This window comes from Globicephala melas, chromosome 1 (genome assembly GCF_963455315.2).
Source record: "Globicephala melas chromosome 1, mGloMel1.2, whole genome shotgun sequence".
In the NCBI taxonomy this organism is placed as follows: domain Eukaryota; kingdom Metazoa; phylum Chordata; class Mammalia; order Artiodactyla; family Delphinidae; genus Globicephala; species Globicephala melas.
In genome coordinates this window covers 171,112,766-171,140,562 of record NC_083314.1, presented here as the reverse complement: position 1 = coordinate 171,140,562, position 27,797 = coordinate 171,112,766, and the positions used below count along the sequence as shown (strand labels likewise).

The window sequence follows — 27,797 nt, the reverse complement described above, 5'->3', positions numbered from 1 at the left end:
AGAACAAGCTTGATCTTCGGGCACATTGACTGAGGTTTTACGTGCAGAACAAATGATTTCACCCTTTTTTTCTCATTGGGCGACACTATGGTAGGGATGAAGTTTGTTCAGTTCTGGGTTCCGCTTAGTCCGGGATGGTGACATTTCCCAGAGAGAGGACTGAGATGGAGACTGGGATGGGATGGGAACTGTAGCTTGTGAGGAATGAACTGGGACTGCTTGGTCTGGAGAAGAAAACACTCAGGGAGTTGAAACAGGAGACAGAGGGTGCAGTGGAAAGAAAGCTGGGCCTGTATAAAATGAATAACTAATAAGAACCTGCTGTATAAAAGAAATAAAAGAAAAAAGAAAAGAAAAAAGAAAAAGAGAAAGCTGGGCTGACTGAGGGTACGAAGGCCGGGCCTGCGCATCTAACAGCTGTGTGGCCTGGGGCCAGTTTCCTGTTCTTTCTGAGCTGCGTTTCTCAGCTCGTCTCATCACAGGTTCTGGCAAGACCAGCAGAGACACAGGGTTTGGTTTACATTCTGGCTTTTGCACTATCTGTGTATGTGGATTTGGATAAATCATTTTTCCTCGCTGGGCCTCAGTGCCCTCATCTCTAAAACAGGAGAAATAATATCTGCTTCATAGGAGTTCTTATGAAGACTGAACGGTCAGTGAAGAATTGTTGGTTATTATTAAACACAAAAGTGTTTTTGGACCTGAAAGCACTGTATGAAGAAAGGAATTATTATTACCTATTGTCGACATAGAGAGGTTAATAGAGAGTGGAAGTTGGGTCTACTGAGTACATGTTAGAGGAAACACAGGTTGCTCAACCCAAGCCAAGACTGCATAAAGATGGATGGGGCAGACTCATAAGGTAGTGAGCTCCCTGTCCCTAGTGGTGTGCAAGGCCAAGCTAGGAGAGCCCACGGTAGTGACACTGAAAGGGGGCCCACATGAGTCTGAGAAACTGGAGGAGGTGACCCTCAGTTCCAGGGCGGGCTCACCTGTGCCCAGTCGTCGGAACTGGAATCCCTGGGGAGAGGTGATGTAGGAGGCGATGGAGCCACTGGAGATGACGGTGTGGAGCACCTCCTGAATCTGAGCCCCGTCTGCATTCCCTTCGGAGCCCACATCCAGCTCCACAAAGACCCAGCCGTCCAGCTCCCTAGGGACGGGTGTGGGGGGCAGGGCAGCAGGGTGAGGAAGACGCCTGGGGTCTCAGCTCCTCCCTTGGCCCCCTGCCTGACGCTCAGACCTGATCTCTTGACTCTCCCCCTGCTTCTGGATAGCCTGTACCCCATGCAAGGCAACTTAAAGTCCAAATTGTACCTCTACCGATTCCCGAATTTCTACCAATAGAGGTTCAGCCCATTAGGCCTCTCTTGCCTCCCCTCCTGGCGCCCGGCCCCTCCCCATCCTTGTCAGTCCCTCACCAGCCCCCACCCCCCACCCCAGGGGACCCTTCTCACTTGATGAACACCACACTGACAACCTGGTCTCCGGGAATCTTCAAGTACTCTGACTCCAGCTGGAGAGGGACACAGCACCATCAGCCTCCAGATCCCTTCACCCCACCTTCAGTCCCGCCCTGCCCTACTCGGGGAGCTCCCCAAAGCCCCTTCACCTCACCGTGTCTACCACAGCCTCGGACACCTCTCGGAACTCCTCGGAGCCTGCATCCTCCAGCTGAGGGCTGTAGTCGATGGAGCGAGTGAAATTTACCAGGGCTCGGAAATAAACTGCAGGAAGGAGTGGGGGGGGGGTCACTATGAGGGGCCCAGCCCGGCAGGTAGTGGCCTCAGGCAGCTGCGCCAGTGGGTGGAACCGGGGGTATGGTCCCCAGAGGCCTCTCGCTGAGGCTGACACCTGTGTGCCCACAGCTGTGCCCAGCACTACCTGTAGGAGCACGTGCTGCAGTGACCCTGGCAGGCCGCCCAGGGATCAAAGCCGAGGCCCCACCCTTGAGTGAATGGCTTCAACTAACAGGGAAAATGGCCCGATCCAGATACCAAGTGATAGTGCAGAAGAGAAGACCTCCACTGGCTCAGAGGAAGGCTGGGTAAGAAGGGGTGGCTTCCAGAGGAGGAGGACCTGGCACAGAATTTTTTTTTTGGCCACGCCGCACCGTTTGTGGGATCTTAGTTCCCTGACCAGGGATCAAACTCGGGCCCCCCGCGGTGAAAGCACTGAGTCCTAACCACTGTATCGCCAGGGAAGTCCCCCTTTTTTTTTTGGCACAGAAATTACTCGAGAGTGACCATGACATGCTTCCCCACCCCCCTCCATTCATGCCAGTCATCGCCCTCAGGGCTCTCAGCTCAGTCATCACCTCCTCCAAGAATACTGCCTGAGCTGCCCTCCTTTCCCAACCCTGGCTGGGTAGAGGCCTCTCCTCTGGGGGTCCCCCAGCCCCTTGGCTTCTCCCATCAGAGCACCTGCTACCCCACGTGGCACAGATCCTGCCAGAGCATCGTCATAAAGATCGTGGGTTCTGAGGTCAGCCACACATCAGGCATGGACCTTACCTCTCTGAACTTGTTTCCCTTTTGGTCAAATGTGCATATTAATTACATTTACCACACTGGTTGCTGTGGGGAATAAACGATATCATGCTTACAAGGCCATCTCCCTGTGCACGAAGATGCAGCGCCTGGCATAGAGCAAGTGCTAGGGAATCAGGAGCTGCTGTCATCTTTCTCTCTACTGCTAGACTATAAACTTGATGGGGGGGAAACCTCGGATCTCATTCACCCTGTACCCCAGTGCTTGCATAGAGCCTGGCACAGAGGAGATGCCTAATAAGTGATTGCTGAATAAATTCATAGCAGATTGGGGTGAGCATACACTTACAACTATTGTTTATTAAGCACCTACTATATACACTTTACGCACATTAAATCTCATAATGTTCATAATAGAAGAGTTCATAATAGAAGTTATAAATATGAGTTGCAAATGAATCATATATATGTACACATACACACACACACACACACATGCACACACAGTGCTTAGATCAGAGCCTGGCACATAGTAGGGGCAATATAATATGAGCTATTACTATATGAGAGGCAGTATAGCTTAGTGGTTAAAAGCTCAGCCTCTGGAGCAAAATTTCCACTTACAATTAAAATAACTTAAAATTGCCCTGTGACCTTAAGCAAGTTACTTAATCTCCCTGTGCCTCAGTTTCCTCATCTATAAAACAGGGCCGATAGTAGTGCCCACCCCAGAGGGCTGTTGGGAGGATGAAATAAGATAATGAATGTAAAATGCTTATGGCAGTACCTGGCTCACACTAGGGGCTGCATGCATTAGCTGTATTATCTCTGGTCTTTTCTTTTTTTTTTTTTTTTCGGTACGCGGGCCTCTCACTGTTGTGCCCTCTCCCGTTGCGGAGCACAGGCTCCGGACGCGCAGGCTCAGCGGCCATGGCTCACGGGCCCAGCCGCTCCGCGGCATGTGGGATCCTCCCGGACCGGGGCACGAACCGGTATCCCCTGCATCGGCAGGCGGACTCTCAACCACTGCGCCACCTGGGAAGCCCCTATCTCTGGTCTTTAAGACAAACTGAAGGAATGGATTTGGTTTTATTTCTTCCCATCTGAGAGAGGCATTCATTCATTGCTTTATTGAATCTATACTGAAGGTCTTTCATATGCTTGGCAGTGTTCTAGGGGCAAGGGATATAGCAGCGAACTTCATAAAGATCACTTTCTAGGGGGAGGAGAAAGGAAATAGAACAAATGGGCAAGAAATATATGGACTATGAGGGAGAAAAAAACAAGGGCTGGGGGAGCGGGCGTGCTGGTGTGGGGGTAGCTCGCTACTTCCCCAGGGCAGCCAGGAAGGCCTCTCCGCAAAGGGGATGCTTGAAGGCAGAGAGTAAGGTACTGGGAGGCCCCTGAGAGAAGCGCACTCCAGGCAGAGGGGACAGCAGCTGTGCCTGAGGCAGAAGTGGGCTCTGAGAAGTGACAATCAGCGTGTGGGCAGCAGAGCAGGGAGTGGCACTGGCTGGGCCTGTCCTCTTTCCCCTTTACTCTGTCCGGCAGGTCCACAGGTGCACACGCCCTCTGCGCCTGGACCCTCCCCCTCTGCGGCTCACGGAGCAAGTCCTGGGCACATCAGGACGGCAGCCTAGCAAGCAGCCGGAGGGAACTCCGGCACCAAGAGAAGGTGCTTGTGAGGGCAGCGCTGCCTGCGCTGAATCACGGGGACCATGCTGGGCTGGGCTCCTGGGTGCCGGGCGGGCGGGGCCCCGTGGGCTGGAGCGTGAGGGCCGCGAGCTTGGCCACAGAGGCCTCTTGTGAGCTGGCACAGAGGCCCATTGAAAGTCCCCCACCCTGGCCCCTGGCCTCAGCCCTGCAGCCCAACGCGGGCGAGGAGGCCAGGCCTCTGCCCAGGAATGTGCCCGCTGCTGGGGGAAGGGGCTGAGGCTCCACAAAGCCCCTTTCTACTAGGGCCTGGGAAGGGCACGGACCCTCCAACCTGACCCCACCCCCTGCCTTCTCCCAGATCAGGGGCAGGTCAGGATGAGCACACCCCCTTTTCCACCCTGAGCGGCCTCCCTGTGGCAGGTATCCGAGGGCTGGGGCAGAAGGTGAGTTTCAGGAACCAGCCCCCAGAGCTGAGGGTGCTGGTGGGAATGATGCAGACTGGGGTGGGAGTGCTCTCTGGGCGCCTGCCTGGCTGACCAGCTCCACGTTGGCCCTCATCTGACCCCATCTGGACAGCTCAGTTGGAGCCAATGGCTGGAGGGACGGGAGGCCCAGAGCTGCCCGGCACCCTGAGTGGGGTGGGGGACGCACACCTGACCACCCCCAGCCCCGGAGCCAACTACCCCACCTGTGCTCGATACCCAGTCCCTGCTCAACAGAACTCGTCCCCCACACACCTGGGCCCCCGAACCCCAGCCCAGTCCCTCTGGGTCCCCAGGATCAGCGAGGCCCGAGGCCCTAGCCTTTTCCCCGAGGGGTTGCCGCACCCATCCTGCCTACACCAGGGGTCCGGCCCACTGTGCTTAGATTGTGTGCCCGGCTGGGGCCTGGCTGCCTCCTGGGCAGGGGCAGGGGAGAAGGTGAGGCCAGCTGGGTGGGGACAGAGGCAGGCCTGGCCCCAGACCCTGCAGAGAGGTGCCTCTGACCTTCAAGTGTGACCAAGTGCAGGCTGGGGAGGAAAAGAAGACAAAGGAGTGAGAGGAAGAGCTGGGAGAGAGGAGGGGGAGGGAGAGAGGGAAAGGCGACTCCTCCTAGGGCTCCAAGACCATCACACCAGCCACGGGAGGGTGGCCCGGGGTGGGGCCCAGGGCCTGCAGAGAGGGAGGTGAGGAGGGGCAGAGACAGCAGGGAGGTGGCGAGACCAAAGGGAGAGACAGAGGGGGGAAATGACAGAGAGACACAGAGACTGATGGAGACAGAAAACAGAAAGAGATGAAGCAGACAGAGAGAAGGAGACAGAGACACAGAGAGATAGATACAGGCAGAGACACAGAGAGAAAGTGGTGGGGAGAATGAGAGAGAGAAAAGACGAGACAAAGGCAGATTGAAAAGAGGGAAAGACAGAGGGACATGGAAGCAGACATGCAAGTCCAAGAGGTGGAGGGAGAGAGGCAGCGTGAGACAGAGACACACAGAGTAGGAAAGAGATGGCCCAAGGCAGGGGAGGGAGGGAACAGGGGAGACATGTAGACAGTTTGTCAGCAGGACAGACAAAGAGACAGTCAGAAGGTGGAAAGATTGGGTGAGGGGAGGTGGGCAGGGTTCCCAAGGTGGGGAGGCAGAGCCAGGAGCTGTCCAGGAGGGGTCCTGGCCTGGGGGTGGCAGTCAGGGCTGGGACAGAGCCAAGGGGAGCCGCAACCCTGCCCGAGGGAAGGGGTGAGGGAGGAGCCGTCTCAGACATTCCAGGGTCGGGGGTTGGGTCAGTCAAGGGGTGGCCAGGCACGGCCCCATCATGGTCAGGACGGCCCTTGCTCACCAGAGTTAGGAGGGACCTGCCCTTGGGCAAGGCTGAAGCAGGCACCCTGACCCTGGGAATCAGGGAGACTTATCTGATGCCCCCTGGGCTGAGATGCAACCCAGCTGCCTGGACCTGCCCCAGGGGCAGCGGGCTGGTGCCAGCGTTTGGGTCTGGAGGGCCTAAGGCCCCACATCTTCCCACAGATCAGCCCCACCTACAAGGAAAGGCTCCTGCCCTGCCCTTGGGCCCTCCCCAGCTGCTGCCCCCCATCCCCATCCTTCCCCCACCTCTGGCTTCTCTCGCCCTCATAGCTGCTTCTCATGGGACGAGGTGCGCTAGCAAGGACCACTCAAAGCAGGTGGAGCTGCTGTGAGCAGCCCCCTGGGAGGGGCTCTAGATATTTCTGAAGGGACAGGGTGGACTGGCCCAGGGCCGCAGCAGGCAGACTTGGCTTGGCAAGAGGCAGCTCCCAGAGACGCATCAGCAGAGGCCACTCTGGGGTGAGCATTGTGTGCATGGGGCCCACCTGACACCGGCACACAGGCCCCACCCAGCTCCCAGGCATCTGCAGCCCTGCAGAGACCTACACATGGAAAAGCTTCAGGCACTGTCTGCGTCCCAGGTGCTGGGAGGTCACAGTCAGGACTGTGCCACCCAGGGGTCAACCCTCCTATCCATACTGGCCCGGTTAGGATGCCACCCTCTGGCATTGGGATGCTTCTGATACTCCAGCCGTAGGGAAGCAACCCCGTCCCTGGAGGGACCCAGGCCAGACTCGCCCCAGGCCTGCTGGGGTGGGCAGCACAGGGATGCAGCGGGGCCACCCAGTGGTGACTCTGAGCTGAGCTCCATCCTTGGCCCTGATCACGTTGTGCCCAGGCACTGGCTCCCAGAGAAGGCAGCAGGAACCGCATGGCTTTGTCCCGAGTAGTTCCTTCTCTCGCCAGAATCCCAGGGTGGGAGGAAACAGAGACTGTGAAGCCCCGGTCCCAGCGCTGGGCCAGCTCCTGCTCTGGCTGTGCACTTGGAGTGCTGGCAGAGTGGGCAGCTGACGGAGGCCTGATTCCTTTCCCTCCAGGAAGCCCAACCCTCTTTCCCCAACCCAGGAACTTCGGCTTCCCAGCAGGTGACCCGACCTAAGGCAGGTTCCCTCCCAGGTCCAGCTCTTGGCTTACCCGAATGCCTGTGCCACAGAGTCCCCTCTCTCTGCCCACCCCTGCCTGGGGTCCCCCACTCTGCAGCATTCACCCCCAAGGAGGGCCCTGGGGAAGGACTCCAAGCTGAGCCGCCCAGGGAGGTGAGAATCTGGCTTTGAATGCTGAGTGGCTGACTTTCAGTCCCTATCAGAACCGGGCATTCCCCAGCACAGGCAGGCACAGAACCTGTCCATACCCAACCTTGCAGGGACTGGCCAACCAAGGCACACAACTGTCACTCAGCGGGGATGAGACCATCCCCATGGCAGGCACAAGGAGCGCTCAAGGCCCTCAGTCCAGGAGATGCCGCCTCTGTGGCTGGAAAGACCTACTCTGGGGCTTCCCCGGGGGCAGGATGGGGGCCTGTGCGATGCCCCCAGATACTTACCCATCTGGAAGTCCCCGCTGCCCAGGTCCCCGCTGCCCACACCATCTACAAGTAAAAGAGAGACTTATTCAGCAACAATTAATCTTTGTTGAGCACCTACTGGGTGTCAGGCACTGTTCTGGGCACCTGGCACACGGTGGGGAAGGTCTTGAAAACACAGCTGTTGCCTCCTCTCCACACTTAGGGAGGGCCGGCCTGTAACCAGCTTGGAAGCCTCCATCAGAGAGGGTGTGGACCAGGAGGGATGGGGTGGGTGGCGCCAGGTCAGACTGGCCTCTAGGTGAGAATGGGAGGAAGTGGAGTAGGGGGCCGTAATCATCCTCCACTGTGCACTGCCCACCACCCTCCCCTTAGGTCCTGCTCAATCTGGGCTGTAAGGAGAAGCAGCCACCAGTCCCGGGTCACACAGTTTTAAGTGGAGGATCCTGCGGTCACTGGGACCAGGGCTCAGGATGCACGCAGCTTTTAACCCACCTCTTTTTTTTCTGAACTAAAAAAAAATTGAAGTATAGTTGCTGTACAACATTATACAGGTTACAGGCATACAATATAGCGATTCTCAATTTTTTTTTGTTTTTGGCTGTGCCACGTGGCTTGTGGGATCTTAGTTCCCTGACCAGGGATCGAACCCAGGCCCCCGGCAGTGAAAGCACCAAGTCCTAATCACTGGACTGCCAGGGAATTCCCGTGATTCACGATTTTTGAAGGTTATACTCCACTTATAGTTATTATAAAATACTGGCTATGTTCCTCATGATGTACAACATATCCTTGTAGCTTATTTTACACCTAATAGTTTGTACCTTTTACTCCTCTACCGCTATATTGCCCTTCTCCCCTCCCCTGTACCCACTGGTAACCCACTAGTTTGTTCTCTACATCTGTGAATCTGCTTCTTTTCTGTTATATTCATTAGTTTGTTGTATTTTTTCGATTCCACATATAAGTGATATCATACGGTATTTTGTCTTTCTCTGTCTGACTTATTTCACTTAGCATAATGCCCTCCAAGTCCATCCATGTTGCTGCAAATGGCAACATTTCATTCTTTTTTAGGGCTGAGTAGTACCTCATTGTATATGTACATACCACATCTTTATCCAGTCATCTGCTGATGGACACTTAGGTTGCTTCCATATCTTTCTTAGTCCATCTCCTGAGGTGCCACCTTGGGCAAGCATCCTGGAGCCTCTTTAAGGACCGGTGGGAAGAACCCCAATTCCGTCCTTACCCCTTCCACTCCCAGCCACCAGAACCCTCTGCTCACCTCCGGAGGCCTCATCAGCCAGGAAGTCCTCATCATCAGAAAGGTCTGAATAGCTCCAGCCAGCACGGCCCACTGTGACTGTCTCTGCATCCTCGGGCAGGGACAAGCCATCATATGCCCTCAGCCCGCAGGTTACCTGTGGGACACCACACGAGCAATTGTGTCAAACTCTCCAACTCCTGCCAAGCCCAGGACCCCTCTTCTCACTTCAAGGGGGGGGTCAGAGTCCCACCCCAAGGCCCTCCGGCAGTTAAATCAGACACGGTTTGGCGAAGACAGTGAGGCTGGGGCTGTACCATTGTTTTTGACTCAGTTTCCCCAAATCTCATTAGCCCCTGCATGAATCCTCAGATAAACTTATAAGTTTGTTTTGGGCCACACTGCACGTCTTGTGGGATCTTAGTTCTCCGACCAGGGATTGAACCCGTGCCCCCTGCAGTGGAAGCGCGGAGTCCTAACCACTGGACCGCCAGGGAAGTCCCGACAACAAACTTAAAATCCCTTTGGTAAGTGACGACTCTTCTTCCTTTGGAGAAGGCAAGTGATATCCAGGACATGAGTTAGTGGACAGGGACACACAGGCAGGTAAAGGGTGACCGGGGCCAGCAAAGAGGGGGGATGTGGGCAGGTGACAGGGTGGCCAGGGGCAGCATGGATGGGGGACAGAAGCAGAAATGGAGGGGAGGTCAACTGAAGCTGCTGCCGCCGACAGCAGCCCCCTGCGCCCCCGCCCCAGCCGTCTTGGCCACCTCTTTCTGCCTTGGTGTGGCCTCCAAACCTCCAGGCCACAGGGAACACATTCCAGCCACGCTGGAGATCAGCTCTGGCGCTTGTGGGCACACTGACAGGATCATCTGCACACCCAGAAGCGGGGGTGGAGCCCAGCTGCTGGGCTGAACGGGGCAGGTCAGGCGTGGTGTCAACTCATGCGACCTCGGGCTGCAGCTGAGCCCAGCACAAGCTCCACCTCGGGCTCCCGTTCCACAGAGGGGCGGCTCGGACCCCGCACCTTGCAGGCCGGCGCAGAAGGGCCCCGGCAGCCATGACCCCTGCCTTTCTTGGGGATGGCTGCGGACAACGAAGGCCTCTTTCCACTTAGACAAGATTGAGGTGTTTCCAAAGGAGTTTTACAAAATAACTTAGAGGAAAACAAACCCAGCAGAGCCCCCAAGGGAACCCCAGAGCCCCCAAGCACAAGAGTGCATGGATTCACACACCCAGCCCCAGATGGCCTGGCGCGAGTGTCTCAGGCCTGCCCTGGCCTCAGCCCTATCTGGGGAGCCCAGCCTGACCAGAAGGAAATAGTCTCACTTGTGAAAACCAAACCCGGCCCTCACTGGCTAGACAAGGTGGTGGCAGCAGCAGAGAGGGCCAAAGAGAAGAAGAAAAACAGAGAAACAGCCAATCCTTCTCCCTCCCTGCTTCCCCAGCTTCACACAGCGCATGTCTTGGAGCCTCTGGCCTTTTCTCAGCTGGTGCCTCTTTTGGAATGCCCTTCCTCCTTTTGTTTACCGGGCTAACTCCAGTTCATCCTCCGAAACTCACCTAAACATCACCTCCTCTAACTACTCAGTAACAAAATGGAACAAATTCCATATAGGCCTGGAAACATGGAGGAATCTCAAACACATTATGCTGAGTGAAAGAAGCCAGACACAGAAGACTCCATAGCATATGATTTCACTTATATGAAACCCACGGGGGAAAAGTCTAATCTATAATGACAGAAAGACCTGTAGTTGCCTGGGACCAGGGGTCGGGTGCGGCTGTCCGGGAAGGGTCACAGGAAACCTTTTGGAGTAACGGTCCCCTGGTTATATACAACTCATTCTCATTATTGAATTGTACACTTAAAGTGGGTATGTTTTATTGTATGTAATTTACACCTCAATAAATATGACTCAAAAGAAAATCTCCTCTGGGAGGCTTTGTCATGACTCCTTGGCCTTTCCAGCCACCTCTGCCCCTAGGCTGGGTTCTGGGCCCTCCAGGGCTCACACTGTAATGACCTGTACCTCCACTGGAATGACAGCACCTTGAAGGCATGGCCTGTGATGAGCTCATCTCTACCTTCTCAGCACTCCATGTTCAATAAATGCTTGAATAAACGAATGGACAAAAGTGTCATCACCTATTAATTCTAGCTGCTTCCTGAACATGACTTGTTCTGAAGGTACCACCCACCCTCAAGCAGTCTATATGCATCTCCCTCCCAGGCTGGGAGCTCCCTGGGGGGAGGGGCTGGGTGCCAATTGGTCATCTTTGTGTTTGCAGTGCGACCAAGCCTTGCGTAATGTCTGCACTGCCCATGTCTTATCCCCTAAAGCCCTTCCCCGCACAATCCACGGGCATATCCCTCCTCCTGTTCCTTTTTTTTTTTTAATATATATATTTTTGAATTCACATGTATTTTATTTCATTATTTTTTGGCCACACCGCGCGGCATGTGGAATCTTAGTTCCTCGACCAGGAATTGAACCCGCGTCCCCTGCATTGGAATCGCAGAGTCTCAACTACTGGACCAGGGAAGTCCCTCCTGTTCCTTCTCTCCCCTCCCTCTCCCTCTGGACAAGTGCCCATTCCAGCCCTGGGCGGCCAGTAGACCTCTGGGCCATGCCCATGAGGTCTGCATCCAGGAATAAGCCTTAGAACCTCAAGGAGCTGGTGCGAAGTAGATTCCCGGGCTCCTTCTCAGAGCCGCTGAGTCAGACTCTCCCCACCCCAGCTGGGAGGGTTAAAGTCGTGCATGCTCAGGGGCTTCTGACACTCACGGGTTACGAACCACAAGACTAGCCCCCTACCAGGGTTTCTCCTTCCTCCCCTGGGTAGGGGTAGAGGGCAATGTTCCCACTGGGTTGGGGGCGGGGGTGGTCCTGAGAAGGCCCTGATTGACCTAAGGGGAGTGAGGCTAGGGCTGGTGCAGGGGCACTGACACTGGGCAGAGGAGGTTAGAGGGGCAGGACCCTCCCCACTTGGGGAGGGCTCTCTTTGTGTCATTGCCACCCCCTCTCCCTCCCCATGGAGGCAAGGCTGTGGAGGGCATGCATGGTGCACAGAGATTCCTGGCACCCCCTAGACACCAGACTGCTGTCTGGAAAGGAAAATCCTGGTGGTAAGCAAGGTCTAGAGCTTCTCCCAGGGAGGGAGAGGCCACCGGGGCTTGGGAATGGACAGGAAATAGCAAAGATTCAACTTGGAAAAAATGCTAGGAACACACATCTGCAGTGAGAGGAGAGAATCCAGAGCATGGCGGGTCCTGGACCGAAGCCCCTCCACCCCAGGGACCCCAGGAAATGGTCTCTGTGCATGCCAGCCTGCCCTTGCTCGCAGTCCCCACCCCAGGACCTGAGGCTTTGGGGTCAGATAAGGGCCTGCAGCAAGGCACAAGCCAGCAAGAGCAGAGACTTCACTTGTGGAAAACTGAAGATCAAAAGGTTTTAACAGCTGTATTTTACATCTAGGAAGGGAGATGAAGCCAGGCTGGAAAGAAGCTTCCAGAAAGAGCACAAAAGAGCTTAGGACTTTTGCTTAGCACAAAAACGTCTTAGGACTTGACCACAGAAGGGAATTTGGATTCAGAGCTGGAAAGTCCAGGGTCTACTTGGACTAACATTTATTGAGCACTTACTATGCAGCAGGCACTCCTTTAAGGATTTTGTAGGTGTTAACCCAGGTCAGGTGTTAGGTAACCCCACTGTAAAGACGGGGAAATGGAGCAGAGTCAGGAACCTGCTTGAAGAGCTAGCACAGGGTAGAGCTGGGATTTGAACCCTGGTGGTCTGGCCCCAACAGCTAAGTCCTTACCACTGTGCCACACCACCTCTGTAACGAAGGCTGTGGGAGAGACGAACCAACTGAGGGCACTGAGAGTCGCCCCCACGTAGCCTCTCAACTGCAATTCCCAGTTTAGCGGGCATTTCCGCAGCCTCAGTGTCATCTGACCCTGACAATGACCCCCTGAGATGGATGAGCTGGTGCGGATTGGCCCCCACTGGCTGGCAGAGTCAGGACTGTCCCAGGACCTCTGAGCTCCCTACCCCAAGCCCCTGCTCCCCAGGAAAGGACATGGGGCTGGAGCTGGGCCTCTGGGCTGGCCATAAGGCCCAAGCAGTGGGCAGGGCCAGGAAGCCCAGGGCTGACCAGTCTCCGTCCCCAACCGGACCAGCTCCCAGGATGGCTCATGGGATGCCTGAGCTGGCAACGTCCTGGACCCATACAGTGGGTGTTTAAGGTCCCAAGGAGGGCCGTCAGTAGCTCCAAGGTCAAAGGCACAAATAGAACCCAGGTTTCCTGCGCTGCAGCCTGTCTCCGGCTGTGAGGGAGCCCTGCTTCCTTCCAGAGGAACCCAGTGCTTCAGGCAGGCGTTGGAGCCGGATGGCGGGGCCAGACAGGAAGGGTCCAGAGGGCAGGCCTGGGTCAGAGAGGAAGGAGTCAAACAGAGAAGGGGATTTTCCAGACCCTGCAGGTTCCTGGTGAAGGAAAGGAGGGGGCAGCTGACTCACACAGGCCAAGGACTGTTCTAGACTGCTAGGAACAATTGCGTGCGGTGGAGGTGTGGGCAGAGTGCCCCCACACACACAATGGCCAGGCGCTCCCTGAACACAGGCAGGGTGAGGCAGTGGGGGGACCAGACAGGCAGGATATCAAACAGACGGGGGACTTCTGGGAGGCACCCACTCTCAGAGGTTGGGTTGGATCCAGGCCCTCCAGTGAGGATGAGGTCGCACATGGAGCTCCAGGTCCAAGTCCTGCAAAGGCTCCTTGGGGACCGGGGACATCGGCCACGCCTTCCTCTCCTGGCCTGGGTGAGGATGCAGAAGGAGCCAAGGATGTCTGGGAAGAGTGTGGGGGTGAAAGGTCAAGCCATGAGCGAGGGGTATAGAAGGCAGAGGTTTTGGGGTACAGGGGTAGGTACAGATACAGATAGTGGATATGGGGTGTGGGGTTTTCAAAAGGAGTTTTTAGGGGCTTCCCTGGTGGCGCAGTGGTTGAGAGCCCGTCTGCCGATGCAGGGGACATGGGTTCATGCTCCGGTCCGGGAAGATCCCACATGCCGCAGAGCGGCTGGGTCCGTGAGCCATGGCTGCTGAGCCTGCGCGTCCGGAGCCTGTGCTCCGCAACGGGAGAGGCCACAACAGTGAGAGGCCCGCGTACCGCAAAAAAAGAAAAAAAAAAAAAAAGGTAAAAAGGAGTTTTTAAGTGAGGATTGTGAGTCTTGTGGAGGTTACGTGTATAGACAAGAGTTTCCGGCGCTGCTAAAATCAAAGCTGTAGGAAGAGACAACAGCGGCAAGTGAAGAGACGACCATAAAAATGGTCACTGTCCGCGGAGGGCTTTCCCCGTGCCAGGCCCTGTCCTCAACATACTCAACTAATCCTCACAGCAACCTGAGGGAGGGCTGGCACTACAGGGCCACTATCCCTCATCTGCAATAAGGGAAATCCAAGGAGCTCCGAAAACCAAGAGTGGTTTTTTTTGTTTTGTTTTTAGTAAGTTTATAGCAAGCTCATTTGGTGTCAAGTCCTGACCTAAATTGACATGACGCTATTAATAGCTTATCCACTCCACTTAGGGTCAACAGTCACACACTTTGCTGCAGCAATATTAATGTGTTTGATTATGGGGTGTTGCCCCAGACTCTACCGAGGATGTCACATCACAGCTGGCATATGCTCTATGTCACCTTTCTCAAGTTTGGAAACTTCTGAATTCCAAAACATGGCTGACTCCAAGGGTCTCAATTAAGGGATTGTGAACTTATAACTGTTATTTCCATGTTGCAGGCTCGGAGAGGGTCATCTGTGTAAATGGGAGTAAGCACGTAAGTCATCAGCCTGGCACCTTGTATACAGTTAGTGCTCCATAAGCATTAGAGTTAGTACCGGGCAGGGGTACAGGGTAGGGGTGAAGGGCTGAGAGGTGATGAAGTGATGCACGGAGCCTTGGGATTTGGGCTCGGGCCTAGGGTCACCTTCCGGTCTGGGATGAAGGGAGGGGTCTGGCTCTGCTGCCCAGGCCCTGGGCGGGCTGGCTGGGTGGGGCCCTGGCTGGGGGTGAAGCGTGGTTTCAAGGCTCAAATTGTCTGCCTGCTCTGAGGTTGATTCTGGGAGGACTGGAGGACTTCGGGCTTCTCCAGAGACATTCTTCCCATGTCTTGGGCAGCCAGCCCATGCCCTCCCCCCACCTCCCCATGGTCCAGGCCTGGGGCTGAGCCCTCCACCACCCCACAGCTGGGCAGGAAGGCCTGAGTACCGCAGTCCCCAGGGTGGCTGCAGCTGCCTGGAGTGAGCTCACTCCATCAAAATCCAGAGACAGCGTGCGGGTGGGGGACAAACGAGCCGCTGCCTGCCCACCTGCCTTCTGCCAGCACAGACTCTGCCCCCTCCCCCACCCAAGGCGGAGGGACCAGCAAAAGCGTGACCTGAGGCCCCCGAATCTCCAGGGAGGGACCCAAACTCAGACAAGTTCCTCCTCCCACTCTGCTGTGACGCAGGCTCCCAGATAACTCCACAAGTGCTCCCCACACTCTGCTACAACCCCGGCCCCAGATACGGGGTCAAGGTGCCATGCCCCACCCCCAGGCTGCTGGGTACCTTGTCCACGGGCAGCAGACGGCAAAGGGGAAGGAATCTGTCGGAGCAGCACTTTGTTGTGCAAACTGCCAGGGGCGGGAGGGCCCAACACAAAGGCCAAAAGGCCTTTAATCCCCTGGCAGGCTGAGAGGGGCGCCGGGCCGGAAAGGAGGCGGCCGCAGCCTCCTCTGGATGCCTGCACTGCCCGTGCCACTCGGGAGCCCTGCCAGCTTCCCACACTTGGGCTCCCAAGGCGGCAGGATCTTCGCCAGCCAGGTGGCCGGGAAGGACACAGATCCCCCGAATAAGGAGAACGGCCGAGGCTCACCAAGTGCTCACCACGTGCAGACGCTGAGATAAGGTCTATACGAGGCTTATCTCACGCAAACCCGCAACCTCACAAGGCAGACACTGGCGGCTCCCCCACTTTTCAGATAAGGAAAGAGGCTCAGAGAAGGCAAGTCACCTGCCCAAGTACACACAGCTAAGGCAACAGAAATCCAGTTTGAAAGTGGGGCCCCTGTGCTAGCTCAGAGGCACAGCTGCCAGCAGGCCCCTCCTTCTGACCCCTGCCCTCTGTACCATGGCCTGGAACTTGGAAAGGCAGCATTCCAGCCAGCATCCCGAGGGAGCGCTGAGGCCCAGTCAGGGTCTTCAACCCTGCCCAAGGGAGTGGGAAGCTGGGGCCTGGGGCTTCTCATCCCAGCTCTGCCCCAAACTCACCATGTGACCCTGGACAAGCTCCTCGACACCCTTCCCTTTTAGCAAACTGCAGCCATCTCAGTCAATGTGAGCCAGAGCACCAGGAGGACAGGACAGTGATTTTTATGTTTTGATCACTGCTGCATCTTCAGAACAGACAACACATAGTAGGTGCTCAATTAATATCTGCCGATTGAGGGACTTCCCTAGTGGTCCAGTGGGTAAGACTCCATGCTCCCAATGCAGGGGGCCCAGGTTCGATCCCTGGTTGGAGAACTAGATCCCGCATGCATGCTGCAACTAAGAAGTCCACATGCTGCAACTAAAGCATCCCGCGTGCGGCCACTAAAACCCGGAGCGACCAAAGTAAATAAATAAATAAACAAATATTTTTTAAAAATCTGTTGATTAGGTGGCATGGTGAAAGAATGAATGAATGAACAAATGAACTTGCCCAACAACCCTGAGGTAGGAATGAGCCCATTTGACAAAAGAAAGCAAAGTTCAGAAACAGAAAGTAAGGACTTGCCCAAGATCACACAGCTAGCATATACCAGAATTATCTCCGGGCTTCATTTCCCCATTGGTAAAATCGAGGCCATAACACCTCATCCCAAGAGAAGCAGGGGACTGAGTCACACACTCCCTGAAATCCATCCTGGACACCTTGCCCTTGCATTACAATCCTGCCAGGTCTCAGTTCTCTTGGTGATAAAGATGGTCTTGGCCACATTTCCCAAAGCAAAGAACCCTGCTTTGTTTGCTTCCTTCCTGGGGCTGCTGAGAGAGACAAGCAGAATGAGGGGTGAGCTGCTTTGGGAAGTGCGGCCAAAGACCCTGAATTTGTCTGGCTCTTTCGTAAGTAGACCTGACCCAGGCTCTGCCTTGAAGGCCCCTCTAATGTAGCTGGGGCGGGCACCCGAATGGGTCTGCTACAGCCATGGCCAAGCAAGAGCAATTTATCCCTGCGTCTCAGAGAGATGCGACCGGTGGGGCAGAGAGGGTGCACAGCCCCGAACCTAGGCCACCTCGGCCTCTTTCTAGCTGGGTGGGCTCAGCTTCCTCATCTGTTAAAAAAGGGTCATCAATCAGACCTACCCCATAAGGTTCAATTCCAGTCACTCTGACCTCTACTTTTTGGGCATCTAATAGGTGTTGGCCCTGAGGATAAAATGAGGAAGTAGATGGTCACGGAGCTCCGTGTGCCTAGTGGAGACAGACCACGAAACCGAGTGATGACAACACAGTGTGCAGAGAACTCTGCAGAGGAAGGACAGAGGCTGGGAGAGCCCAGAGGAGGGTCCGCCCCACTTAGCGAGGCTGGGCGGAGGTTGGGGAGGGTTTCCCAGAGGAAATGACAATTCAGCTGGGTTTGAAGACGATTTTGCCGAAGCAGGATGGAGAAGGGAGACAGAGTATGCACCAGGCAGAAGGAAGGTGGGCTGAGGGACGGGAAGAAGTTTGGTGCAGTGGGACATGGTGTGCCAGGTGGCAGAGGATCAAAGGAAACCAGCCCTGAATGGGCTTTTCCACTAAAGAGCAGTGCCCCTTTTTGTGCTGTTGTCATGGTGCTGGTCACAGAGCCCAATTCTCCCAGTGCCCCCGGAGTCCCCACACTCTCTTCCTGCTCTTACACCCCAAGTATGGGTCTCCCCTGGTGCTGAGTGCGCTGCCTGCCGCTTACAGGGAGGAAGCAGGAAGCTACTGGGAAATGTCTCTGCCCCACCCATGTGCCAGGTGGGGCCACTGTGGTGGGAGTGGCCGAGTGGCAGCTTCCGGGCTGGGCCGCCCAGCAAGAAGGTCCCCAGGGGTTGAACGTTATCCACCAAGTACTGTTGGTGCCAACGGCGCCTGTGGTGTTCACGTGCCTGCCTCCTGCCCACAGCCCGGTTCGGTCCTCAGATTCTCTGGCCATGGAACACTGGTGTGCCTGTGGGCCTTCGAGGCCACAGCAACCTGGTCGGGTGTGCCCATGCCTTCTGGGGTCACGACCCACAGATTTCATGAATGAAGTCCCTAGCACAGTGCCAGTCCTACGGGAGGATGCGGGGAGTGTTCCACACATTTTCAATGAAACGAGACACCACTAACAACGAGCCTGAACAGACTAGGTTAGGCCTTTCCAACTGCTCTCGACTCACCAGAGAATTAGGAAAAAAGCCCTTATTATGGCCAACCAGGTCCCGTGTGATCTACCTACACACACGTGTATATACTTATACAGACCTCTGCACTTCCTCTCCTACTGTGCCCTCCCTACTCCCTGCCACATTTGTCTCAACAGTTCTCAAACACACCAAGCCCCCGCCCACCTCAGGGCCTTTGCACTTGCTGTGTCCCCTGCCTGGGACACCGCCCCCAGGTGTACACATTCCTCTTCCTCTGGTTTTTGCTCAAATGTCACCTTTAGAGAGACCCACCCCGACTATATCCCAGGTCCAGAATCCGTTATAGTTGGCTCTCTGTCGCTTCCCTTACTTTGCCTCAGACGACCTCACCACTTAAATTCTACCCTGCATTTTACATGTTTATCATCAGCTCCGTGAAGCCAGGGACTTTGTCCATTTTGTTCACTGCTGAATCCCCAGCCCCTACAAGTGCCTGGCACACAGGAGATGCTCAATAATATTTGTTAAATTAATGAATGAATGGGGTTTACAAATCAAGAGACAGTCTTAGAAAGGTGACTTGCCCATGGCCACAGAGACGCTGAAGCCAGACCCCTGGTTCCAAACAGGGAACTCTGTTCTACCTGAGCCCTCCTCCTGCCATCTCTGACACCTGGAGCTTTGCAGCCAGGAGGCCCATCTCTGGGGGCACAAGAAGCTGTCCACGGTCACTGAGGAGAGACCTGCCCGCTGCCCAGACCAGCATCCCAGGGAACGGGCGGGGATCTCAGAGGCAAGCAGGCCCACAGCTCTGGCTCCAGGGCCTTGCGCAAGGCAGCCAGACAGCCAGGCCTCGGTGACTCCATTCCTGCTTGCTCCCGTGGGCATCGGCAACAGGAAAAAACAGGCTGGAATGGCAGCCCAACAGCTGCAGCCTGAAGGGCCAGCTCCCCCTGCCCCCGGGGCTTTCCTCATCTGCTTCCTGGAGGGGGAGGAGGGGCAGGCAGGGCCGAGCCCATGGTTGAAGATAGGCCTGTGGGCAACAGAGCTGGAAATAAGAGGAAGGGCCCCTTCCTTTTGAAGCACCCCCCCCTCCCGTCCCCTTTCCTCATGACTAATGTCCATTCCAGGGCACAGTAACTCTGGACAGGAATAGGTATGAGGGAAGGTCATGCAGACAAACACTTCTGGGGAAGGCTGGCTGCACAAAGCTGAGCTGGTTCCCTAAGTCCTAAATGTCCCAAATACCATGATGAGGGAATGGGGACAACTATTTAGTGTTTCCCAAATGTGCTTGATTTGGAACCCTTTCTTCATGCAGACCTCATGGGACTAGGGTTCCACAGAACATACTTTGGGAACACCCACCCAAACATTCACCTTTCCCTCAGCTAGATGCCCACTGGCTCTCCCAAAGGAAGGCTTTAGACGTAAGCTATGAGCCACCACCACAGAGGTTTTGAAGACAGAAAAGCCCCAAGGCCACATGAGAAGTGCTGACAAAGGAAAAGTGGGCCAGGTGACAGCTAGCTGGTGGCAGGAGGATATGCTCTCTCCTGGGGTGAGAAAACCCAGACAGGAGCTGCTCCTTCCCTCCCTGGCCATCAGCTGCCCTCTCAGAAGATGAGTCCCTCAGAGAGGACAAGGAGGGTAGCCCAGCACCTGGTCACTCCCAGTGCCCTAGGATCAAGGAGAAGGTCCCAGGGTATCCACGCCCAAAGACAAAGGGAGCGGAGTGATGGAGGGAGGGCTCAGCTGCTGAGTGCAGAGATGGGGACGGGGATTGCTGGGGGCGAGGGGAGGTGGGAGGGGTTGGTGGTCCTCCAGGCAGCAGGCGGGCCATGAGGGATGGAGAATGGGCTTCCAGCTCACCCCAATGTCTTGGGCAAGTCCCTTCCCCTCTCTGGGCCTCCGGCTCCCTTGTCAAATGTCGCAGTAAGCCTAGATCACTGTTTTCCAGTCTGTCCTCAGGGGGTGGGCGGGGAACAGGTAGAGTTTGGGCCCACTCCCCCAAATATTCACTTCAATAACAAACAAATTCCATCTTTTCCCATTTTATATTCTGACCTTCTACATAATATGTCTGGTTCAGTCCCTGGTTAGCTGTAAGCAAGTCACTTCACCTCTCTGTGCCTCTATTTCCTCAGCTGTAAAATGGGCATGATAATTTATAATAATAGTATCTACCTCATAGGGTTGTTGTAAAATGCTACCACATGGTGGAGGCTCTATAGGTGTTTGCTGTTATTTATCAAAATATAATAGTATTTAACCAAAATACCATTATTTTGATGTAAACAAGGGTTGCACTGCTTAATAATAAGTTTAAAAGTTTTCAGCTTAGACGATCCCAAAGGTTCCTTCTGGCTTTGCCATTTTATGACTCTGAAACCCTGAAATGTTAGAATTCTCAAATCCTAGGCTGTGACTCCCACCAGCAGAGAGAGTGGGGCTCGGGGAGGGAATTACAAAGTGAGGACCAAGCCATAAGGAACAGACTTCAGGAAACTGACCAGCGAAGGGTTACCATCTTCATCATTGTCATTTACCTGTTTACACCTCCCCCACTACCCTGTTCCAGAAAGACTCAAAGCAGCTAACAAAGATATACACGTAACAGCAAGAGAAAACCAACTAAAGATGCATAAGCAAAACTGTATTACAGCAGACAGGCCTGGACTGGAGTGAGACGAGTAGGCGGGAAGCATGTGCTCAATTCTGGGGGTCTGGGAAAGTGACAATGCATTAGGTTCTAAGTTTTCCAGTGGCCAGTGGGAAGAAGGAAACCTGACCGGTCCCTGGATTCTGTGTCCCAGTAGGTAAAAACAAACCCGTTGCTTAGAAGAAGCACAACTGGGCTTCCCTGGTGGCGCAATGGTTAGGAATCCACCTGTCAATGCAGGGGACACGGGTTCGAGCCCTGGTCCAGGAGGATGCCACATGCCGCGGAGCAGCTAGGCCTGTGCGCCACAGCTGCTGAGCCTACGTGCCACAACTATTGAGGCCCGTGCACCTACAGCCCATCCTCTGCAGCAAAAGAAGCCACCACAATGAGAAGCCCGCGCACCGCAACGAAGAGTGGGCCCCGTTCGCTGCAGCTGGAGAGAGCCCGCGCGCAGCAACAAAGACCCAACACAGCCAAAAATACAGTAAATTAATTTAAAAAAAAAAAGAAGCAGCAGCACAACTATTCCTGATACTGACAGCATGAATGCCCTGAGGGTAAAGATTTATCTGGCACCCTTCTTTACCCTTGCCGGGGGGGGGGGGGGGGGGGCGGGGGGGGCGGCATCCCACTGGAGTCCACTGACCATGACCCTTTGACAATGAGGTCAGGGGCAGAGGCCATAGTGTTCAAAGATCCAAGAGGCTGGAATGGTGGTCCAGGGAGCGCCCCCAGCATCCTCGGTCTGGGCAGGATTACCCATCCCTCCCCATGCCTGAACACAGCCAGTGCCCAAAATAGCCAGAGCAGGAGAGGGTGCCAGGAGGCCCGGGGCAGGGGACCCGGCTAGGCCTGCCCACAGAGGAGGGCCCAGTGGGCCAAAGCACACACATCCCTGCGGTACAAAGCAGCACCTTCACTTGGGCACACGGCCCTCTCTGGGAGTCCCCCACCCACCAGGCTCCCCCCGTGGCTGCACGTTGCTCACGCAGAGTCTAGGCAGCTGCTCCACCCTTTCCACAAGGCGGGCCTTCCTGCAGGAGCCAAATGGAAGAGTCTTCACAAAAACACCACCCGCATCCTAGAGGGAAGTGCTTGGAGACCTCCTCCTGCTCCCCACCTCCAAGGTCTGCCTCCCTCAGGATTCTCCTGGATCTCCCCAGCTGTAGGCCAAGACAATGGGGGCTATTTTGGGCTGCATGGGGTATTTAAAGCTCTGGCTGGGCCTCATTCCTGGGGAACAAGAGGCCCTGACCTCTGCAAGGCCTTCCTGAAATTGTTGCTGCTCATATTGTGGTGGACGTGTCCCAACCTCTCCTGCCAGGCCTTAAGACCCCGAGGGATGCCGCACAAGCGCCTCCTCCTCCAGGAAGCCCTCAGGGCCGCTACCTAAGACCCTTGGAGGAGTTGGGTCCTGGCCCCTGCTCAGCCACTGATCTTCTCAGCCCACACTTTCTGCATTTGCAGTTTTCTCATCTGCAAAATCTGGATAATACCACCAGTATGTGTAAAAGTACTTGGAGGCGTCTGTGGTTAAAATGAAGCTGTGTCTCCCCAGCTACCATGTGGGGGAGAAGGTAAGCAGGGTGGAAATCTTGTCTGTTTTGTCACTGCTCTTTTTCTAGCACCTGGCACACAGTAGGTGCCAAATAAATATCTATTGACTGATATAAATATTTGTGGAATGTGTCTGTAATCCCCACAGAACCACCCACAGTGCTGAGTACACAGGTGGTTAATACTCTTTGGTGATAATATTGCCAGATCTCATTTTGGGCACTTGGACCATGCCAGGCCTTATGCTAAGTACTATACATTGATTATCTCATTTAATTTGCTCAGCAATCCCAAGAGGTCGGTACTATTATTATTTTATAAGCAAGAAAATGCGAGTTGCACTCCAAGTGGTTAAGGAGCTTGCCTGGGGTCCTAAAGCTACAAAGCGGCCTAAAACTACAAGCGGGAATCAAACCCAGGAACGCTGAAGTCTCTATAATCCTGCACAAAAACACCCCCAAGAAAGGCAGTGGGGTGAGCACTGAGCTGGGAGCCAAGAGCCTGAATTCAGCCATTCAGTAGCTGTGTGACTTCAAGCAAGTCACTTGGCCTCTCTGGAACTGTTTTCTCTTCCATAAAAACAGGAGCATTTATTCTTGTTCCTTTGTGTCATTAGTAAAATCAGAGGGATTTAGGGATGTGACCATGTCCCCCATGTTAGCCCCAACCCCTCCCCAGGGTCAGCAGCTATGAAGGACGGTGGGAAGATGCCCTGGAGAGGATGGGGGTGCCCACTGCTGGCTCTGGAACAAGGCTTGGCAGTGGCTGACAACAGCTGGTATGAGTTCTGGGCCCAAGTAGGGGGAGAGGGGTGGGCTGAGAGGTCACCTCTGGTCCTCCTCTGTCACCCTTCCTTGCTGACAGCTGCTGGGGCCTCAGGGCCAAGGGCCCCGCAGCAGGAGGGGGTGGGAGCCGGCTGGCTGGCGTCATCTCAGTCCTCATGCTGCCAACTGCTCAAATCCCAGGGTGCCTGGCCCTGCCGGGCTCACTGGCCAGGACGCAGGCCTCACTGCCCCACCCCGTAGCCCTTTCCCCAGTTCCCTGGGAAGTCTGGGGTGAGGGTGGAGGGGCTGGAGCAAAGGTCTGCAGGTTGAACATGCCTTGCTTGGAGACTGGGCTGCCCCAGACCCCCTGAGGGGAGGTGGCTGGGCAGGTCTGGGTAGGAACGGGGTTCTAGGAGGGGCCTTGTGGTTTTCCTGGCAAATGGCCGGGGTTGCAAGCCCTGCAGGGACCCTTCTTGGAGCCTGTGAACTCAGCCTGGCCTGGCCCCACCCCAGACCCCTCTCAGCCCCCATAGCTCCACTCCCAGCTCACTGCCGAGCCTTTCCAGTCTGCTGCAGCCCACGCGCCTCTTGCTCCTCTGAACTCCTGCCTACCCATAATTACCACTGACCATATTTTCCAAAGCGAACATGAAGAACAGTTTAACAAAGGATTCTTGGGCCACTTCCGGGTGTCAGAGGCAGCCTGGGAGATGTAGTCTGGATTTCAAACTCTAGGACATGTTCACAGTGTTTTGGAAGGACTTTTTTTTTTTTTTGGCCACACCGCGTGGCACGTGGGATCTTAGTTCCTCGACCAGCGATCCAACCCACGCCCCGTGAGGTGGAAGCGCAGAGTCTTAACCACTGGACTACCAGGGAAGTGCCTGGAAAGACTATTTTTATATTATTTTATTCATAAATCAAAGCCATCCTAGGAAACGTGTGTTGGCCACATGCCACCTCACACCAGTTAGAGCTGACTGGACACCCCAGCCTGGCAACTTCCTAGCTGTGCAGCCCTGAGCAAATCACTTGACCTCTCTGAGTCTCTGATGCCTCATCTGTAAAGCAGGAATCAAAATAGCCACCTCAGGGAGGGGGGGAGGGAGGGAGACGCAAGAGGGAAGAGATATGGGAACATATGTATATGTACAACTGATTCACTTTGTTATAAAGCAGAAACTAACACACCAATGTAAAGCAATTATACCCCAATAAAGATGTTAAAAAAAATTATCAAGAGAATAAAAAGGAAAACAAGAGAGTACAAAAAAAATAAAATAAAATTGCCCCCTCACAAGGCTGTTGTGAAGAGTCAGCAGGACAACCCAAGAGCTTAACCCAGTGTCTGACGCTTACTAGGTTCAAGTGTCACTTCTTGCCTTTCCTCTCCTCCCACTCCTACCCCACCAAGACCTTACACGCCAAGAGAGTGAGCTCCTCAGAAACCCCTGGGGAGAACAGTCCCTGTTCTGCCCCCTTACAGGCTAGACAGGCCTCAAGAGGAACCTACCTACAAAAGGCTCCGATGGATTCCTGGGTCCTGGACTGTCAGGGCAGGAAGGGATCACCTAGCCCAACACCCTCACTTATCAGAAAGGGAAACCGAGGCCCAGAGAGGGCAAGTAAGGACATTAAGGAGGCCCAGCAAGTGTTGAAGGGGCTGAATTCACACCCATCTCTGCCTAACTGCCTCTGGGTGACGTGCGTGACCTCTTGGAGCTTCCTTTTAGTGTCCCTCCCCACTGGAGTATTGTCACAAGGAGAAGTTGGATTATGTACGCAGAGTTCTTACAGCAGTGCTGGGTACTCGGAGAGGACTTAGCAGCTCAAGGAAGAGAGGAAGAAGTCTCCCTGCAAGTTGATGGCAGAGGTAGACTCAGGGCCCAGGTGTCCTGGCTCTTAACACAGGGCCCTTCACTTTCCACGATGCCCCCTTCTTCCCATCCTTCCCCAAGGCTGGGGTCCGGGCCGCACCGATGAGGACTCTGGGAAGGTGGCATTAGGCTGGGTCTTTGCGGTGGGCTGATCGAGGCCTGAGACCCCAGTCTCAACCTCTGGGATTGAGAACTGGTTCCTCTGGCCCGCCCCAGGACCCAGTCAGACAGGCCCAGCAGAGGAAATGGCAGGAAGGGTTGGCAAGCAAGGGGTGCGTGTCCTTGGCAGGGAGAATTCACCTCCCAGGGACTTAGGTTACCGGAAACGATAAATCTCCCACTGCCTGCCACCTTCGACCAGGAATGTCGGCTGCTTGGAATGTCGGCTGCCTGGGGGAACATCCTGTCCACCTGCCCCAGGACAGCCCAGGGACAGCCAGGACCTCGCCCACCCCCTGCTCCCTGCCCTGCCCCTGGGGCCTTGGCTTGGTCTCTGGGGCTCCGCAGCCAAAGGGCACCTGTCATTCTGGGAAGGTTGGAACGGTTGTCAATAACCAATCACAGGAGGAGAAGAGAGGGCTGGAAGGGGGACCCCCAAAGTATTGAAAGCCACCCCTAAACCTGATTCATTCAATCCTGTCAAACATGCATTCTGAGCCCCAGGTTTGGATGAAGGCTCCGACCTTGTTAACCCAAGGTAGGAGGTGGCACAGGGTAAGCTCTGGGCTAGGATTAACCCGGTTGGAGGCCCAGCTCTGCAACTTGCCAGTCGGAGGCTTTTGGCAAGTCACTTCAGCACCTCCCACCCCTCATCTCTGATATGGAAGCGACACGGCCGTGAGGGGCACCCTGTGACATTCACGGAGCTCAGCTGTGAGTCGCTTAGCACAGGGAGGGTCTGGCACACAGCAAGGGCCCAATACACAGTGGCCATTAGGTATTGGGAAGTGTCGGGAAGGAGAAGGGAAGATAACCAAGAATTGTCGCGTGAGTAGGTATGTGAGCCATGCATGTTCTCTGCCATCATGGAGCAGCTGGATCATAAACCAGTACCTGTTAAATGCTGAAAGTGCTGAGAGGGAAAATACGGCAGGTGAGGGGGCCACGGAGCGGCTGGGTGGGGGCGGCTACTACGCAGGCCATCTGTGCACAAAGAGCTGTCTGAGCACAGGGAACAGCAGCGGTAAAGGCCCCAAGGCAGGAGCATCCTTTGAATGTTCTGGAAACATCCAGGAGGCCAGTTATCTAATACCCATAATTGCCCTGGGAGTGAGTTATAATTATCCCCATTCCCCACATGAGGAACATGAGGCTCAGAGAGGCTGGCCAAGATCACAGAAGGAGTAAGTGGCAGAGCTAGAATTCCAACCCTCCTTCTCAGCAGAGTCCAGGGGCTACTGAGTCCATCAGAACTCCCATGGGGAGGGAGCGGGCGGGAGAAAAGTATGCGAGGTGTTCAGTCAAGGACCTGATTCCTCCAGACTGGCTGCGTGATCTCAGACAGGTTACATCTCCTGCTGGGCCTCCATGGCTTCAGCCTCATGGACCAGCCATGCCTGTTCCTCCACCTCCCAGCTGATGAGGGAGGGGCCAAAAGAAGGGGGAGGGGAGAGTATGATGCCGGGAGGTGACCTGGAGCTTTTCTGGCACCTCAGACCCAGAGCTCCTCCCCACAGGTGTGAATGCCACATACAGGCCAGACCAACCTGAACCACCCAGCACGACTTCTTGCCTGCCCCCTCCCCCCGCAAAGAGTTTGCACCCTGCCTACGCCTGCCTGGGCCTTGTCCCCGCTCAGCACCCAGGGCCCAGCCACAGCCAGGAATCTGTCCTGCACTCCAGCTCCAGGTGCCAGCCATGCCTCTCCCCCCAGCACCCAGGACTCAGCCCGTGAACAGCTCCTGGCGGCCCATGACCGGCCTTTGTAACCAGGGGTGCCAAAGCAGGCCAGCCCTCATGGGCACCAGGCCAGACCCCGAGGCCCAGCCAAGTGCAAACAGCATGCTTGGCTCCCAGATACAGGCGCGTTAGAGCAGGCAGGCTGCCCACTGCCCCCATCACAACAAACTATCATCTCCGCCCTGCCGAAAGGGGCCCAGGCAGCCCAGGCAGCCAGCACCTCTGCTGGGAGCTGGGGACTGCCACGGGAGGCCCCACCCCCACCCCGAGAATGGGCAGTGGGAATCTCCGAGGCTGGACGTGGAGAGTCCAGATGCCAGCAGCTGAACGGGGAACTAAGCAGAGACAGGCTGAGGGGAGTGGGTGGTAAATTCAGGGGGGAAGGGTGGGCTGGATGGAGCCGAGTCACGGACTTTCCAACATTACGTATGGAGTTAGGCAAGGGGAGAGTGAGACCTCCCCAGCGCCAAGGAGAAAGTGGGTCTGACACAGTGTGGCAAGGGGGGCCATCCTGTCTGCCTCCATCAGGGCCCAGGGGTCTCGCAGGCCTCCACAGACCGGGGATCCAGAGCGGGACAGGGATCTAGTAAAAATGCCAACAGTGATTCCTTATTGAGTGCACGTAGCACTTCATATGCACTGGTGCCATCCACCAGAACTTGCTGCGGTGACGGAAATGTTCTCTATCTACATTGTCCAATAAGGTAGCCATGAGCCACCTGTGGCTCTCGAGCACTTGAAATGCGGCTGGTACAACTGAGAAACTTGAACTTCCTTTCATTAAATCTTAAACAGCCACGTGTGGGCTGGCAGTCACCATACTGGACAGTGCAGATTTGCACCATCACCAGTCCTTACA

At 55.3% G+C, this 27,797-nt stretch overlaps 1 protein-coding gene across 2 annotated transcripts in view; it reads right to left on the bottom strand.

Moving 5' to 3' along the window:
• The window catches only part of HSPG2 (heparan sulfate proteoglycan 2), a 102,076-nt gene that overhangs the window by 57,772 nt on the left and 16,507 nt on the right, over nt 1-27,797 (bottom strand). For both annotated transcript variants that reach the window (XM_030875628.3, XM_030875631.3), the window contains exons 2-6: nt 8,795-8,930; nt 7,528-7,572; nt 1,618-1,727; nt 1,458-1,516; nt 993-1,153 (exon numbers count right to left, since the gene is read on the bottom strand). In XM_030875628.3, the coding sequence (XP_030731488.1) occupies nt 993-1,153; nt 1,458-1,516; nt 1,618-1,727; nt 7,528-7,572; nt 8,795-8,930 (511 nt within the window). The remainder of the gene's footprint in view (nt 1-992; nt 1,154-1,457; nt 1,517-1,617; nt 1,728-7,527; nt 7,573-8,794; nt 8,931-27,797) is intronic.